This window comes from Ammospiza caudacuta, chromosome 1 (assembly GCF_027887145.1).
Source record: "Ammospiza caudacuta isolate bAmmCau1 chromosome 1, bAmmCau1.pri, whole genome shotgun sequence".
Lineage (NCBI taxonomy): Eukaryota > Metazoa > Chordata > Aves > Passeriformes > Passerellidae > Ammospiza > Ammospiza caudacuta.
The window spans coordinates 17,788,379-17,805,785 of NC_080593.1; the positions used below are offsets into that span (position 1 = coordinate 17,788,379).

A 17,407-nucleotide genomic window follows, 5' to 3' on the forward strand; every position below is an offset into this window, starting at 1 on the left:
ACATTTGAGAGAGTCTTTGAACATTTGAGAGATCCCTTGATCCTTAAACCCTCTAGTGATACCCTAAGAAGAACCATGAATAGATATCTATGTTTGCACATCAACATCTCACTACTGTACATGATTTTATACTGTATTTCCTGCTCTGTCTTTTCCTCTGCCACCCCTTGGTTACCTACAAATAGTGCAGCTCACCTAGACCCTTGAGACCAAAACTTTAAGAGCTTTTGATGGCAGACCTTGTAAGAAGTACTCTCATATCCACATGGTCATAATCCCCCTTCACAGAGCTACAAATATGTTTGTAGGGCATCACATTCTCACAAAAGACCACTTCCCACATTTGCCCGTGGACCCAGAAGTTTTGTTATTTGTTACCATTACTTTGAATTTCCAAGTGTGAAAGTTGGACCTACTGATCTTTAGTTCTTGTCACTATTATAAGGAGTCTTTATAAATACAGATGTCATATTTCCTACCTTCCATTGCTCCTCTACTGTTATTATTGTAAACTTATTACAGAATAAATAGTTTGGCAGTTTTCTGGATAGAAGTCTGAAGAGGATTCTTCAGAGGAACATTAAGAAGTTCTAGAATATGAGACTTAAAACTTCAGAGATTTGTAGAAGTCCCTCCAAAGAGAAGCCTGGCTTTTAAAAGCCAGTCTCCTGGCTTGCTATAGGCTTTGCCTATTCATTACCATTCATTTTGTCAAGATCTGAGTGGGAACTCACAAGCTGGTATTTACCAGGTTCTCTGTAGAGTTTTATTATGGCCTAGGTGAGTAACAATGATCTGTCAAAATGAAAGTTGTATCATCACATTCTATCAGTAACACTTTGGCAGTAATTGTCAAAAAGGTCTCTGTTCTCATGGCTGTGCTCTGTGGCAGTGCAGGGCTCCAATTTCACCCATGGTTGGGCTTTCAGCAACTGCCCTGGATCTCCCATATATTGCACACTGTTGACAAAACCAGGCTGTGGCAATTTTCCACTCTAAGTACTGCTTGGTCATAAAAAGCACAACCAGTGTGATCTGAATAGCTGAGGTATTTCTTCACTTCCCTAAACTACTTATGATCTCTCTCTGCTCTTACTGATACGTTGATCCTTTTTAAGACAAAAAAATGTCCTGTCACCTCCATCACGAACTGAAGGATGCTTATGGACCTTTATCATTCTTTTTGTGGATTATTATATATCACTGCCAAGGTGCCTGGGGTGTTTCTTCCCAAGTGCTTTCTGTCGGCAGACCTTTAATTTCAGGACCTTAGTTTTTTGAAGGCAGTAATTACCAGGAGCCCCCATGCAGCACAAGCATTGAGAAGCCTTCTGCAGTCACTCTTACTAAAGAGGCAGCTTATCCCCTTTACCTTCTGATTTTACTGATCAACAGACAGATCAAAATGTCATGTATCTACTCTCCATTCCTTTCAGCACTGAAATGGCCTTAATTTAACATCTTTTATTTTCAACTCCCATCTTTGGCTCCCTTAAACACTTTAAAGTTTGCTTCTTGATATAGTAGCATTATGCTGTTCTTTCTGTTAAAATGTTGCATTAAAAACTATTTTTTGCAACCATGTGAATATTGTAGTGCTACACGTGGGAGAGAATCGAAAGAAATGCTGTTCCCCGCCTCCCACACAGCACAATGGAAATGAGCAGTTTAACACAGCAACTTTAATCACAGACATATATACTAACCTAATTGTGGTTTGCTTCACTAACAGTTGGAAATTCTCAAAAGGGCAGAAATTTTGAATATACTTCAATATGTGTTCTTTCCTTTTCCTGATTTTACCTCCTTGGCAGAGAGTACATAGTAAGCCACTAGTTTTCTTCCTTCACTCCAAATTTCTGTCATTTCCCAATGTAACCAGCAGTTTTATTATAAAAAATAATCATTGTTCTCAGTATGTTTGCCCTTCATACAACTTCTCATGTCATGGTAAACACACAAGATCTTTTTCATGCTGTACCAAGAAGATAAAAAACACTAAAGGAATATCCAAGAAAAACTCAACTGAATGACATGAAAAGCAATGAAAAATCTATCAGTTTCTATTCCTTGAAAACATCAATCATAATGGAAAGGTTTGTTAATCACCATATTATTTCTTTTGTCTCACCTTTCCTTCCCTTGTCCTTGTGAGATACACATTTAGAGAAATGTTAAATTTCCTGTAAGGTATCAAAACTGTAACTGAATCCATCTCTGGTCAACTGAATGAAGGGCAATGTCTCAAAGGCATATTTTTTTATTCCAGGGAAAAAGAATGCTTTGTTTTATGACTGATTCTCACTCATTCATATGTCATGACTACCAATGGTAAGAGGGAATCTGGAAAAACAAAAGCACAAACTTTTTCCTAATGACTGAGAAGCACTTCAGAGACAACAAAAGATGTGTATATGCTGCTTTAGTATTGCTTTGGCATTAAAGATTCAGATTCCATGTGTTTCTTCATTCTTAGACTACTTTGGAGAACTAACTAACCAACACAAATGTAAAAATGTACTATTCATCACTAGCAGGTTTTGTGAAACACAAGATTTCTGTGTTGTGTCTTACTGTAGCAGATATCTCTATCAGAACATATGCAAGTGTACAAGTGAAAGAGTGAATACTATTTCTCAACTTGTTTGTGAGAAAATATGAATATTTCCTATAAAACAATCAATATTGTGGTGTGTAAAAAAGAAGTGAAGCCCAGTTTGCAATAGCTGCATATCACTTTCTAAGTCTAGAAATAGTTTTTACTTACAAGAAATGCCTGTCATGATGTTGTTTATGACATTAAAAGTGAGTAACATTAACAGATTAAAACCTCACAAAATCAGAATGAAGTTCTTCTGCGAAGTTTATGTCAAGCAACTAAACAGATGCCTACAACAAACTTTTCATAACAAAAAAACTTTATGAATACAATTAAGTCTGTAATTTGAATTATTTACTATAATATCATTAAATACAAAGACACTGTCAGAAACAGAAGAGATAAAAAAAGGAATGTTACTGCTTGTTCTGTGATTTCCTGGCAGGATATTAAAATCTTTCAAAATGAGCCATGTATTTGTAACACAGACACTGCAGGATCAGGTAGACTGTGGGATCAAGTGTTCCAAAAACCAAAATGGAATACTTATCTAGGTATAGAAAGTGGATGAAGCTATTAATTTCAATAATGTAGCATGCTGTGTGCACACCTACATTTCCCAAATGTAGGTAGTGAATATATGCCATCTTCAGTTAATTTCTTTTAAATAAATTTGAAGTTTCAGAGAATTTTCTGCATTTACTGAGGCAACAGTGAGATTCTGAGATGTTACCAGACTTTCAGTGAGGTAAAAGCAGAAAGTTCATTAGCTTAGTACATAAATGCTGCATCAGCAATTTACAGATACTCCTTAGTATGCTCTTGCTGTAGTGCAAAAATAATAATCTTTAACCAGAGAATCACATTTAAACTCTATAGGAACTAGAATTATTCAGAAAGATTTCTCTTTGCCATAATCATTTTCCAGCTACTCACTCAAATATATTGAAATCAAACATCATTCCCAGTAGTGGTAATGCAGAGACTTTCATGATCCCAAGTTTCTAAAAACCCCATGTCCCTTTATATATGTGCATATTTAACAGACCTGATTTTCCAAAATTACTAAATAGTTTCCTTGATTTTTGCTGAACATCTATAAATGCAAGCATATTTCACTGGAAGACACAAATTGCTCAGCTTTTTTTTTTTTTTTCTTCTTCTTCTTCCCCCAAACCACATAAACTATTCAGGAAAACACTCCTGTTTGGAAATCCCATCCTCCCCTTGAGCTGCACTTCTTGCCTGAGAAACTGTCGCAGACATATTTTCTGAAAAATACTTTTGCTAGGATTTTTCTCCTGAGAAGCTGAGAGGCCTCAGAAACAAAATGTCAACAATAATTATCTGCTGCTGTGGAATGCAACAGGTGCATCTGTGATTGGTCTCATGTGGTTGTTTTTAATTAATGGCCAATCACAGTCCAGCTGTCTCAGACTCTGGTCAGTAACAAGATTTTATTATCATTCTTTCTTTTCTATTCCTTGTTAGCCTTCTGATGAAATCCTTTCTTCTATTCTTTTAGTATAGTTTTAATATATCATTTTCTTTTAGTATAATATATATCATAAAATAATAAATCTTAAATAATAAATCAGCCTTCTGAAACATGGAGTCAAGATTCTCGTCTCTTCCCTCATCCTGGGACCCCTGCAAACACCACCACAAGGGACCCTCAAAATGGGAAGCTGTAGAGCCACGATGAACGAGCGTGCCCCGCACAGTGAGGAGGAGGACACCCAAACAGAACCCGGGGGTTTACCTTGGCCTTGCGGAAATGGTAGACCACCAGCATGCTGATGAAGTCCAGCAGCATGCAGAGCGTCTGGAAGGAGATGATGGCCAGCCGCAGATACTTGTCCTCCTGTGCATAGCAGGGAGTGTCATCTGTGCAGAAAGAGCATCCTTCTCTGCAGGGCAGGCAGGTGTAGACTTCCTCTGACAGTTCACCACCAGAAAAGCGATTTTCTGCGTCCTTTCCTGAAAGTGTCAGAAGCACAAGGGGAGACACCTTTAGTTGCAGGGGATGGGGAGTTCATCACCAGTCCGCTGCTGGGCTTCCTTTCCCTCCCATGCTTTCTCAATAGGTTACAAAATAGCTCGCCCAGTGCTGCTTTTCTCACTGAACCATCCTTTGTAACATTCAGAAAACGCAGACCAATGAGGGAAAGTGAGCTTTTTAAATATCAAATGCTTTCCTGTTACATTTAAAGTGGGCTAAATTGGCACGGGAAATTCTATGAAGAATTTTGAATGGGGAAAAAAATTACATTAAATATTTGGGAATAGGGAATGGATTTTACACAGACGGATGAAGGGCAGACCCATTAACTACCTAATGTTCATAGTGCAAGTTCAGATCTCATTTCAGATTGTTCCTCAATTTTATAAAAATGCTATTGAGTGAATTAATGAGCTTCAAATTAGATTAAAACCTTCTTAATTAACATTTACTCAACAGGCTGTTGCATTTTTGCACTACTCTGTCCCCACAGCAAAACCAGTGCACTTAGTCTAAGTATGGTTTTCCATTGTTCACAGAAGCACACCTAGACACACCTATTTTGTCTAGGAAAATCAATTACTCTTGAACTGACATCTCATCCATCAATGTGAACTCATCAAGAGCGCACACAGAAGGATTCCTAATTTTTCTGATCTATGACACTTGCCCATAAACCTTTGTAAGGCTGCTTACTCTACAGGCCATGAATAGAATTAAAAGGCGACAGAGAAATGGGGGAGAGAAAAAGAATATTGTTAAATAAAAGGAAAAAAAAATTTGTTGAAAATGTTTGTTACAGGCAAGACAGCCTTAGGAGCTCACAGAAAAAACAAAATGTGGCTGAAGCCAAATCAATGGTTGTGCTATAATGTGTGATAACTCCTCTCACTTTTTACAGTTCTACAGAACTGCTTCAATTGCTTTGATAAAAGTTCTCCTTCTTTGTCAGGGAAAGTAGTAAATCATGCATTGCTGAGTCCTTCAAGAGATATCCTATCCCACCTATGCTGCACATACACATGGGCTTATGCAACTCTTCTCAGAATTTTAGCTTGAGGCAATTGAAGCAGAAGGTTTTCTACAAGGGTAATAACTTCTTGCTTTCTCAAATCCGTGTCCAAATGTGCATGAACACACAGGTGCTGCCAGGCAGAGCCTGGGAAAGGGACAGAGGCCACACTCCTTGTCCTGAGCGTAGCATGCTTCCCTCCCACATCCCAGAGTGAGGAGAGAACAGGATGGTATTTCTCATGCAGTTCATGAATTTCCCCTTGGAGCTTCATTCTGAACTAAGATGTCAGAAACCTGAATATAGCAGAGTAGTGCTGACTCATGTTGCAAGTCAGTTTTCTAGACACAGAGTCAGCAAGAAGAGATCTTGTGCTTTTTTGACCCAGACTGCGTGAAGCTGGAATGCAAATCTTGGAAAATACCCATGCTTGGGCATACCAAGCAGATGGAGAACCTCTAAGGAACACTAATGTTGAGGATATTCTAAAACTGGAAATTCTCTTCAGAGCCCACACCCATGGACCTCAGCCCATCATCATTCCAAGAGCTTTAGCAGAAACCACTTTCTCCAAATCTAACATCAGATCCCTGCTTTCTTAATTACAGACAGAGCAACAGACCCACACTGTCCTCTGCCAGAGACAGAAGTCACAGTCTCCCACATCTCAATTCCATATCCAAACCAAGAGTGCATTCCCTACTGTCCATGTTTTCACATTCATTTCTTCAACGTTTAAGGTCAAGTCACCTTTTCCATCACGTATCTGTTCCTTTATAATTTCTATAGTTACCCTTCAATTAGCCCATCTCTTTAAAAACTCACATTTCTGAGCCCCGTAAGCCATTTGGTAATATATTTTTATTGTGTCAACTAAATAAATTATTTGCAGTATAAAAACTTACGCACAGAAAAATATAGTTCAAGACTCACAGCTATGAGACCACTTGTCACAAATATGATATGAATATGGCTTGATAATTTAGCATGATTCTAAACTTGATGCACTTACTTTATTTCTGAAATGTTGAACCTTGAAAGTCATTGCAAATACAGTATATTCCATTTTATCAAGCAGTTTCTTATCAGAATCATATGTGGGAGTGTCTTCATGTGGATGCTCATCACACACGACAGGGATAACAGTAAATAAACAGTTGCATGTTGAAGTGAATATCCCACAGATATGACTTTATAACAAACAGAAAACTTTTGTTTAGCTGTGCCTGATGTCATGTTTAGAGACTGGGGTGGGCTGCACGGGGAGGTGCTGGAGTCACCATCCCTGGAGGAGTTTAAGGAAAGCCTGGATGTGGCACTCGGTGCCATGGTCTAGCCTATGGCAGTGTTTGGTCTTGGGTGGACACAAAGATCTCAGAGGGCTTTTCCAATCTTTTGTCTCTGTGGTATGGTGTGTTATATACAAAGGAAGATCACTGATGCACATCTTCTGCACTGGCTGCACTGCCAGCCAGGACTGATTTTTCTGTATCTTTTGACAATCAGATGGAGGTGGAGGTGTCTGAGGAGCAATTGGATGTGGCACTCAGTGCTCTGGTCTGGTTAGCAAGGTGGGAATTGCTCACAGGTTGGACCTGGTGATCTTAGAGGTCTTTTCCAAACTACTGGATTCCGTGATGCCATGTAATTGCCCCTTATAGCTAATAAAAAAAGATCAAAAAAATTTGATCTACAATAAATTTCCCATAACGCAATGAGGAACAATTAACAATTCCTGTGTGTTTGGAGTTTTTTTACTTTTTTCCTTCTTGACACAAAGAAATAACTTTTTTCAGCCCTTCTGATATATATTACTGGGGAAGAACTGTTCATTATATATACCACTGACATGGATCTTGTCCACCCACACCCTTGCCATAACTGTATTTCTCAGGACACAGCTGCCCAATGCACAGCTGAACATTTCTGCCCTTTTTGTCTGCTCCTGTCCCCTCACCAGAGTCAATGTAACATCAATTCAAGACACAGACAGCCCAAGGCCAAGCCTGGAGTGCCTCTAACAGAACTGCTAGATGTTTAATTGTGCCTTGTCCTATCTCAGCAGTTCTTTGGGATTACATGTTTCCTGCAGTGAATAAAAACAATTTTTCCTCCTCAAAAGATGACAGAAGATTCTAGAGACAGTAAAGTAGATGGACAAGAAGTAATGTCTGCTTTGTGTCAGGCAGTAGCAGTTTCAGCACTGTCACAAATGAGATGGAAGCAAACACTGTGCTGCAGAAGTTAAAGCTGAAAATGAGGAAGGTGTAAAAAAAGAAAGGAAGAACAGAAATAAAACATGGTAACCAAAAAATAAAAAGGATAAAAAGGAAGGAGAAAAGAACCAAGCAAATTAGGAGGAAAGTGGGAATAGGGACACAAACTAAAATGAAGTATAATAAAATAAAACAAAAAGCTTAAATGTTTCAGCTATTTCCAATCCACCATATTTTTCCTAGCTCTTCCCTCTTCTATCCCAGTCTTATTTTTCTATCTGATTGGCCCATCTGTTTTTGAAATGTTCTCCTGAGGGTAACTCCTCATCAGCTTCAGTTCTCCTAAGGACACTTTGCCACGCAGGGGGTGCTCAGCAGCTGTGACAGTGCCAGCTGAGACCTTCCTGCAGAGTGAGAGCGGCACCACAGGCTGCTGAGAGCCAGGGCAGGGACTGCCTTGTCCCAAACCAAATCATCCCGCGCTCCAGTCAGAGCTCAGCACATGAACACAGAAAGCACAGTGCATGCTGAGCACTGAGCTGAACAAAAGAGTGATTTTGCTCCTGTTCTATAATAGAGTAAATTAGAAACACTCCAGTCGCATCAGGGACATTGCAGTAACTTGGTGAGAATCTAACTCGGAACAAAAACCTGGTCATCAGCCATGGTCATAAGCCTCACCCCAGAAAGGGATCACTGAAGTCAGTGACAACCTTCATAGGTGCAAATATCTGCACGTGCAGGTTCTGTTGAAGAAACAAAGCCAAAGGGCAGGTGCAAAAAATGAAAATTCCTGTTGAACTGGAAACTCCTCTTGGAATTTTTTATGTGATCATGGCAGTGTTAGAGACAGCAAAGGCCCATAATCAGACAAAAGAGCCACTTCTATTGCAAGCAAGGCAGGTTCCACATCCAAACAGCAAGAGCTGGGAATTTCTGCAGTATATGGAAGATGCATTGCTAAAGGGCAAACTTCAAGGCTGAGCAAAGCACCACTGCTCTGCTAAAGACTTTTCAATGCAAACCTGATTACCCCACAAGGCAGAGAACAGAAGTGCTTTAGAGAAGGCCGTTACAGGAATGTTAAAATATAAGTAATCATCAGTTAGTTATTCTATCTATACTAATAGTGCTACCTAAAAATGAGCCATTAGGAGAAAGTGCATAACCACGTACTCAAGTACTTACAGATTAATACAATCTATGTAAATGAAATGTGTTTTTTTCTAAAATAAATTTCCAACCTCAAAAGACACCCTGGAAGCATGGTAATAACTTTGTTCCCTTCTAGGTCCTCATTAACACATGCAAAAAAAAATAGAGAGGTTTTGCATATTTTGGCACTGTCAGTTCTGAAGAATGAACACAGACTTGGGAGGGAAATGCTCTCCTACCTGGCTTCTTATTCAGTAAGAGAACAGCCTGAATTCCAGCTGTGGCCCTGTCCCACACACTCTTTGGGAACCTGCAACATGTGCAGCCTTCCTGGGAGCAGCAACACCATGCTGTTTAAGACAGGAAAGCAATTTGCAGAATCTTGTGATTTGCAGAACTTTTCCTACACAGGACACTGCTTATTGTGGCCACATTTCTCTTCACAGAGAAAAGCAAGGCACAACTTCCCAAGGATTTTCTGGGATTCCCATTCTCCGAACCTCAGAGAAAGAAAAAACAATTCTTATCTCATTTACTGCGCCTGTGTTTTGGAACAAGTGGAATGCGTTGTGGAAGATTGTTTACCTGAAAGGAATTGGTGATTGGATTCTGGTGTGAGTGTTTTGATTCACTGACCAATTGAATCCACGTGTGTGTGTTGGGACTGTCAGCTGACAGTCACAAGGTTCAGTTCAGTTCAGTTCAGTGGAATTGAGTGCTTGGCAGATTAAGTGTAATATAATGTAATATAGTATAGAATAATATAGTACAATGAAGTAATTAATTAGCCTTCTGATATCAGTGGAGTCAGATGCATCATTCTCCCCTTTGTTGGGGTTGTCTTGTTTTACTACAGTTTACATCATGTTGCAGGTTCCCAGAGAACTGTGTGGAGTGTTCAACATCTCTGCAAAGCTGTTTCATAGTTATCTTTCAGACTCAAACCAAAACACTAATCTGGGCTGAAGGCAGAACCTTTCCCCCACCCAAAACCAGAATACTTCAGGCACAATGTGAAACTGCAGTTATCCACGTTTTGCTGTGGCACAAAATCCCAGCATCACTGAGTCATGCTCCCATTTCAGGACACAATACAATCCAATTTTTCAACTGAGTGAAGTACAAAGCTGGTCTTTTTTTTTCTATCTATCTCCTTTCTGGTATCTTGAGACCTGCAAATCTTTGCTGCCTCTTTATTTCTTTCCACTAAATGATTAACATTTCTATTCAGTTTCATCTCTTTCATCCTCAGATTTCACCAACCTAGCTCCACAAAGAGATCTCCAGGTCAGACAGTTTTTGTCAAAATTGCTTGCAGAATTTGTATCTAGAATTCCTATGTTAACATCACTTTGAACCACCAAACACATACTACAGCCATTTTAGCCACGTCATTTTTTCCTCTTTTCTTTTTACAGAATGCAGCTGTGTGACAAGACCAAGTTTCCTTTGAACTATAGGCTTTTCTCATTACTTTAGTCATTTCCAGTCTCACTGTTAATTTTTTGAAATCATCTATACAACTTGGCAGATGGAGCTGCATCTGGATTAATTTAAAAAGTTCTTCATTACAGTTTCAAAACTTGGGTTACCTCACAGCAACAAAGGTTCAAATCAAACTGGCCCCCCTACATCCTACAATATCAGCATTTACAAACTTATTTTAGACAAATTTCACTTTATTAGGAGCTAAACAGCCATTTTAAGGCTCTTCATTCTATAGCAGATGGAGAGAAGATGGAGGTATTGTTTTCCATCTAAACACAAATTACTGTCCAGGGGAGCCATGCACTTGATACTGACAACACTTCAAACCTAGGTGACTAATACATACCAAGCATATATATTTTGCACAACTGACAGGAAATAAAGATAATCTCATCCCTAATTATCAATGTTGTTTTGATCTCTAGCCACATTTTTTGCATGTGTTCTATGGCATTTGGTACGAAGTCTTCTTTATATGCTGTCTCATGGAATTAAATCCTACTCCACCAGAACTCATTGCACTTCAGGAAGAACCAAACATCCTCCTTACTCTAGCAACAGATTCACACAGCCCAGAGAAACAGCACTATCACAAGGCTGCCTTCTGCAACTCTTTACCATATGAAAAGACAATGGAAACACTCAGCAGATAAATTGTTGAGCAAACTGTGCTATTGATTCTACAAATATGCATAGGAGACATTATATCCCAGATATATATATATTTACATTAAATGATGATTAGTAGTAGAGGTATTTCTCTTGGGAAACAGAATCAGCTGTTTTCACACAAGGCAGGAGATAACAGACACAGTCCTGGACCAAGCTCAGTCAAAGTCACTCACTGCCATTCCCTGATCTCACAGTGAGAGCTGATGACATGAACCTCTGGCTAAAGGACAGTGCAAAGAAGCTGGCCATGAATGAACCTGAAAGCAGGAGGCAGAGAAGGATGCCTGTTACACCTCCAAGCAGCAGCTTTGCACCTGTGACTGCAGCCTGAGCTCTACCAGTACAACTGCAACAACTGCAGCACAAAATCCATACAGAGATTTGGTCACATGATGACAGTAGCAGACATCACCTTTGGGCATGCAGTTTGTCTGTCTTCCCTAACATCACCCAAGTTGTTTTCTCCTGTTGTGGGCAATTCAGCCTAAGAACCATACAATGTGTGTCCTGGACATGTTATCCATACATCCAGCCAGATTCCCAGGCTTGAGGCATCTCTATTACCTCATCAGCATGTATTAGAGTTTGGATGCTCCTTTGAGTTCTCCTTTGCAAATGAAGTAAAATGAAAACAATTAAAGCCTGCACAAAGCCAGAGGCTAGGGCATTCTAATTTCCTCTGGCTAAACAGAAAATGAGTAGATTAATTTTCAGAATACTTGTGCATGAGCACAGATGCCAGAAATCTCTATTTCCCCTTAGCAAGGCTGCTTTTCATGTTTTTTAATTTATTTACAAATCAAATATTCTTCAAGTGGGTATGTTTTACAGGATCCTCAAGAGTATTGTGAATGACAAACAAAAGGGCTAGAACTCCTTAAGTGATTATATAATCTGAGACTTGCCAACCACTGGGATTTTACTGTATAACCCTGACGAGGATAAAAAGCAGCCCTGCATTATTAATGCTAGCTCTGTGGTTTTTTTTTTTTTTAACTCAAGCAAAGGCACTTACTCTGAAAGCTGTTCACTGAGAAGATGTTGGGATGATAGAATCCAGCCTTGCAAATACATTTGTAGGCTCCAAGCACAAATCCAAGGCCTTTAATTGGCATGCACTGTGAGAAAGGAAAAAAAAGGAAAGTCATGCAGATGATCACACAACTGTATACTCAGATGTACATTCAAGCATGAAAACATTACAAGATACTCTGCACAGTCTTCCAAGAACAAATAGGCACTCCTTCCAGACTGACAGTATTTCTTCAGCAGCTTTTCCCACAGTCATATATCACTCCAGCTTTTTTGCCTTGCTGTTCATCTCCAACAAACAGCAAACACAGCTATAATCAAGCCTGTCCCACTGATAAACTGACCAAGTGACAAATTTGACTCTTGCACATTTGATCTAGGCAGGACATTAGACAGCTGTGGCTTCTTTTCTGAAGGGTTTCCAGCACTTTTCCCCAGCACAGCAGGTGGGTTTCAGACAGCTGGAACTCACACTATGTGAGGAAGAACATGAACACCTGCAGCCCAAACCTTCTGCTGGCAGCACATGCTGGTGCCTCCACAAAAACAGCAAAGTAGAGCTAGCCCAGCTAAGAAAAAGACAACTACTTGTTAGAGAAAATGGCTGCAGACCTAAATCTGAAAGAGAATAAATCTATGCCAACAGGAGCCCCGTACTTTTAAAATATCTTTTAACAATATGTGAATCAAGTTTTGTTTAAACTCAGCTTCACTCTTGCTTGGTTTTGACATCAGGTCAGCCACAGAAAATGCATTACTATGACAGAACATCTACTGTCAGACAATTTCTGTACATCAGATGGACTTTGCCTAGTATAGAGGGAAGAATCAGTCCAGCAACACAAAAGTAGAAACACTTGTAAAATGATGATTCCCAGTACAGTTCATTTCACTTCATCAGATGAAAGTATACTACCAGACTAGATGCCTTTCCCATGAGTATAGGTGTACCATGAATATGAACTAGACACTAGCAGTACCCCAATGACCAATTGAATGATTTAACTTAATTATCCTCTGTCCTCTCAGCTCCATATTTTTCACTTCTTTGTGACTGTCTGTGACTTTAGGATATGCTTCAATATCTGCCTGTGACTAGGAGGAAGATGCAGAGGGCAAGGCTCAGTAAAAAATACCTGAGTATAGAAAAATCAAATGTACACAAGAGAGGACAGTCTGTACTGTAGACACTCTAGAAAAACTCAAGAAAAAAAAAAAAGCTAAGAGTTTCTTATTATCTCAAATCTCAGCTTTGTGTCATAATTCTGCCTGATGTTAGGGAGGCCACTATGGCACCATCTCTCCTTGCACCTTTTGCCAAAAAATCATACTTCAATCAATTTAAAAAAGCAGCTACCTTAGGCTGGATCAGAAGCTCCATTTAGGCTTGTATCACACCTCCTGTGTGCCAGCAGCCAGTGTTGGGGCAAACAGTGAAAGCTCAAGTGGCTGCTGAGTGATCCTTCACTGACATGCCCTTCAGGACACCACACTCCCAAACTGAATTTGTATTGCTTTAACTTCCAGTTCCTACAGATGGCTTGGTTACAATTAAGATCAGCTTTATCATCATGTTTGCTAAAGAGAGAGTAATAGGTGTCTGTAGAATTCACAGAGTGCATTTATTCCATTTGTCTGCTCCCTGGTATTATATTTTCAGCTTTACAGTATTAGTATAATGTAATAACTCCAAATCTTTTTATAGTAAGGTTTAAATCATATGTTCAGCTCAAAAAAAAACTTAGATATTCCATGAATATTTATCTTGAGATTATTTATGAACAAATAACTCCTAAATCAACACAAAATTCTAACACATTTAAACACAACATCTAAACCAGTTTTTAAAAAGTCTGTATAGGTTTAATTTTATGCTGCTTGTTGTAAAGGATGAAGTTGGTAAAATCTAATGTGATAAAGATTATCTCTGTTGGAAAGAAAAGGAAAAAACCCTTCAAATAACCTGTGTAATTTGAAGTCTGAGCCAAATCTTCTGGCACAAGAGAGACAAAGCCCTTCACCAGATGTGATTAGTCAGAAACCAGTGAGGAAGTATTCAGCAGACACACAAAGCAGGTGAGACATCCAGAGGGGGAGAACAGGGCAAAAACAAACAAGTAGCTTCAGAGAAAGCATGTGGCACCATGTCCTACATGTAATTTAGAAATTCAGATAAAGGATGAAACAAATCCATACAGTGGCATTCTGGAGCAGAGGGGGCAAACCAGCAATTTTACGATATAAGAAAAAAAAAAAAAAAGACTAAAAATACAGCCAGCCTTGAGTTCGGTACTTCAAGTTTTTCAAAGAGCAGCTTCCAAAATCTGTATTTCCACATACATACAGCAATGTCTCCCTTTGCTAAAATCAACTCCTTGTTCAAAGCATGTAGTAAGAGCAATATCATGACAGATAAAGCTTAACAAAGATAATACAAGTAAGCCCATGTTTCTTTGCTCTGGTTAGGGGCAGCACATAAGGGATTTCTAGAAAATGAAATGTATAGAGTAATTTTGTACCTGGCACTCAATAGCAACTGGAGCATGTTGGTGTCCTGCAAAACCCCAGGAGGATGTTTTTTTTAATACTGTTTACCACTCAAGTGATGCACATTCACTCCTAAAAAAAAAAAAAAAAACCAAAAAAAAACCCAAAAAAACCAAAAACCACCAAAACAAGCAAACTCTCCTACAACAAGAAATAAAAAAATTAAAAAATAAAGAATAAATAAAAAATAAAAAATAAATAAAAGCCAAAGCCTTTTTGCCTAAGACAGTGACAGCTCTGTCACTGAAAAGGCTTTACCCATTGTCTTTTCTCACTTCATCTACCCTTCAAGACCAGAGTGTTGTGTTATAGTGTGTTTGCAGCCTCACAGGTGAGCAGTGAGCACATCCACACATCCCAGAACCTTGTGCATCACCTGGAAGGCCCTGCTTGCCTCCAGACAGCCTGGGAGGCAGCCAGCTTGCCAACCACACTGCTCATTAGCTTTTCTATTCAAACACTACATTTTGGTACAAAGAGACAGGACACGGTTGGCCACTCTATACTTTTACTGCAGGGTTACTCAGGCCCCTGTGGATCTTCTCCTCCCTTCTGGCATTGGTGGAGGTAATTACTTTTTATATTAAAGTTAAAAATGTGTTTTCCAGCAACAGGAGACTTAGAATAATATTGATTTGTTTAAATCTGAGTCAGTCAAAGCACAGCAACAGCTAATCTGATTCACTTTAGAGCAAAGGTAGTTGTCAGGACAATATCTGCCTTTATAGTTTGATGCTTTGCTAAAAATTCTTCAGTGCTTTTTAATTTGATTTTTCATTATTCTGCTTTTGTTAAACGTAGGATGAGAATAAATAGAGATGGACAGGAGCCTCAGCTCATTCACACAAATAATGACAAGTGGCACATGACTACTGACAAACCATGAGCAGAAAAGTTAATGTCATTCATCATGTAAATGCAAGGGGCTGTAGAGTTTTTAATATCTAATTAACCTCTTTTGAAATGTGACTCAGTTGGCTGATCAAGCTTGTGTTTGAGGACACAAAGGACTGACTCCTTTCTGGTTCTTCTTGTCTTCACTTCAGCCATGATGATGTTATCAGCCCACTGTAGACAAACACTACAAATATGCAAGCAGTAGCCAAAAAAATAATGGTGGAAGGGGAGCATTTGGCAAAGAAATGAAGAGAGGAGATCAGAAATATGTACAAACCTTCTTGGAAGATGGTGAAAGGGGAGTAAGTTTAACTGAGCAGTGTTGAAAGCTGGTTACATGGGGATCATGGTGGGGCTAAGGAGCAGAAAACTCATCAACAGCTGTTTCCATGCACATGCAGAACCCAAGGCCAGCTACAAACATCTTCCCACAGTCAGGATCATTTACAGACAGATCAAAGAACAACAATTACAGAGGATGGGTGGCTTGGACACTCATAGGTTCTCAGCAGTGATATTTTTTAAAACAGATTTTTCATTGCTGCTGAAAATATCTGTGCAATCTACTATCAGACTACTTCAAAAATAAAAATCTCTTGATTTGATAGTCTGGAATTGACTTTGATAACCTGAATATTATTTTGGAACACATTAAACTTTGCTTTTGATTAACATATTAAACAATAAAATTACAATGTCTCCTCTCCTAGAAAACTGCACTGCAATTACAGGGGAACCTGTTAACAGACACCAAAGGGACTGAGAATTTTATAGCCATTAAATAATGCAGTGTAATTAATTCAAAGGCACTTTCTCAGGGCCAGACATCCTTGGCTTTGAAGATGAGTTAAGACATTTTTCACCATTAGCACAGGTTAAACTTCATTTAGGGCAAAGTTTAGTTCACTTCCTCAGGGTCTTAATTAAGAGAGAATTCTCCTCATACTATCTCTACAACCCTTCCTTCCTGTCACTAGGGTAATTCCAGGCTCTAGACATGGGCAATACTGGAAATATCTACCATTATCTGCAGTTCCAGAAGCTGTCAAGTAAAATGCCAAATCACACAGAGGTCCTTTACCTCTGCATGTCTGGTTCTGCCAGCTAGTTCTGCATTCATCTGTAGCTTGGCAGCAACTGCTGCAAAGTTTGCCTGAAGATGAGCCACACGGTGAGACAGGGGATTAGGAAAGCTTGCCAAAATCTGCAAGAATGTGAGTCATTTCCGAAATCATTGTGGGGCAGGGAGGAAAGCTGTATCTATTCCCGATCCCTACAAAAGATGCAGTGTTTTAAGAAATGCAGAAACCCCTAACTTTGTATTCCTTACCGATGAAAATTTTTAATCAAATTTTCAGCTGGCCCATCTCTGCCAATAAATGCAATTAGTGGCCCTATGACAATGCAAACTAGTTCCATTCTGAAATCCATTTTACACATTTATAAATTTTATTAAAAATATTTATTTACAGTACTAAAATCAGACTTTCATATTTTCTTCCAAAGGTCAACAGGAAATACTAGAATAGCCAATCAAACCCAGTAACTCATCAAAACAATTGTGGTGCTTAAGCACAGAAAACTTATTTGGAATAGGAAAGAGTAGCAGGGGGTGGGGGTGCACAGGAATTGCACAGCTCATCCCACAGAAGGGCACAGCCAAACATCCAGGAGCCTGCACTGTCCTTTGGAAGGAGTCTGACTGTTGAAGTGCTTCCAGCATGGACAGCCTGCTGGCCCTGCTAGCAGGAAAGGGAAAAAAATTCCTATGGTTCATCCAAAAGCTA

At 39.2% G+C, this 17,407-nt stretch overlaps 1 protein-coding gene across 1 annotated transcript in view; it reads right to left on the bottom strand.

The window, feature by feature from the left end:
- Positions 1–17,407, bottom strand: part of GPR158 (G protein-coupled receptor 158) — a 185,569-nt gene that overhangs the window by 94,359 nt on the left and 73,803 nt on the right. Inside the window, exons 3-4 of the mRNA XM_058809567.1 lie at positions 12,160–12,262; positions 4,362–4,579 (exon numbers count right to left, since the gene is read on the bottom strand). Coding sequence (XP_058665550.1) covers positions 4,362–4,579; positions 12,160–12,262 — 321 coding nt within the window. The remainder of the gene's footprint in view (positions 1–4,361; positions 4,580–12,159; positions 12,263–17,407) is intronic.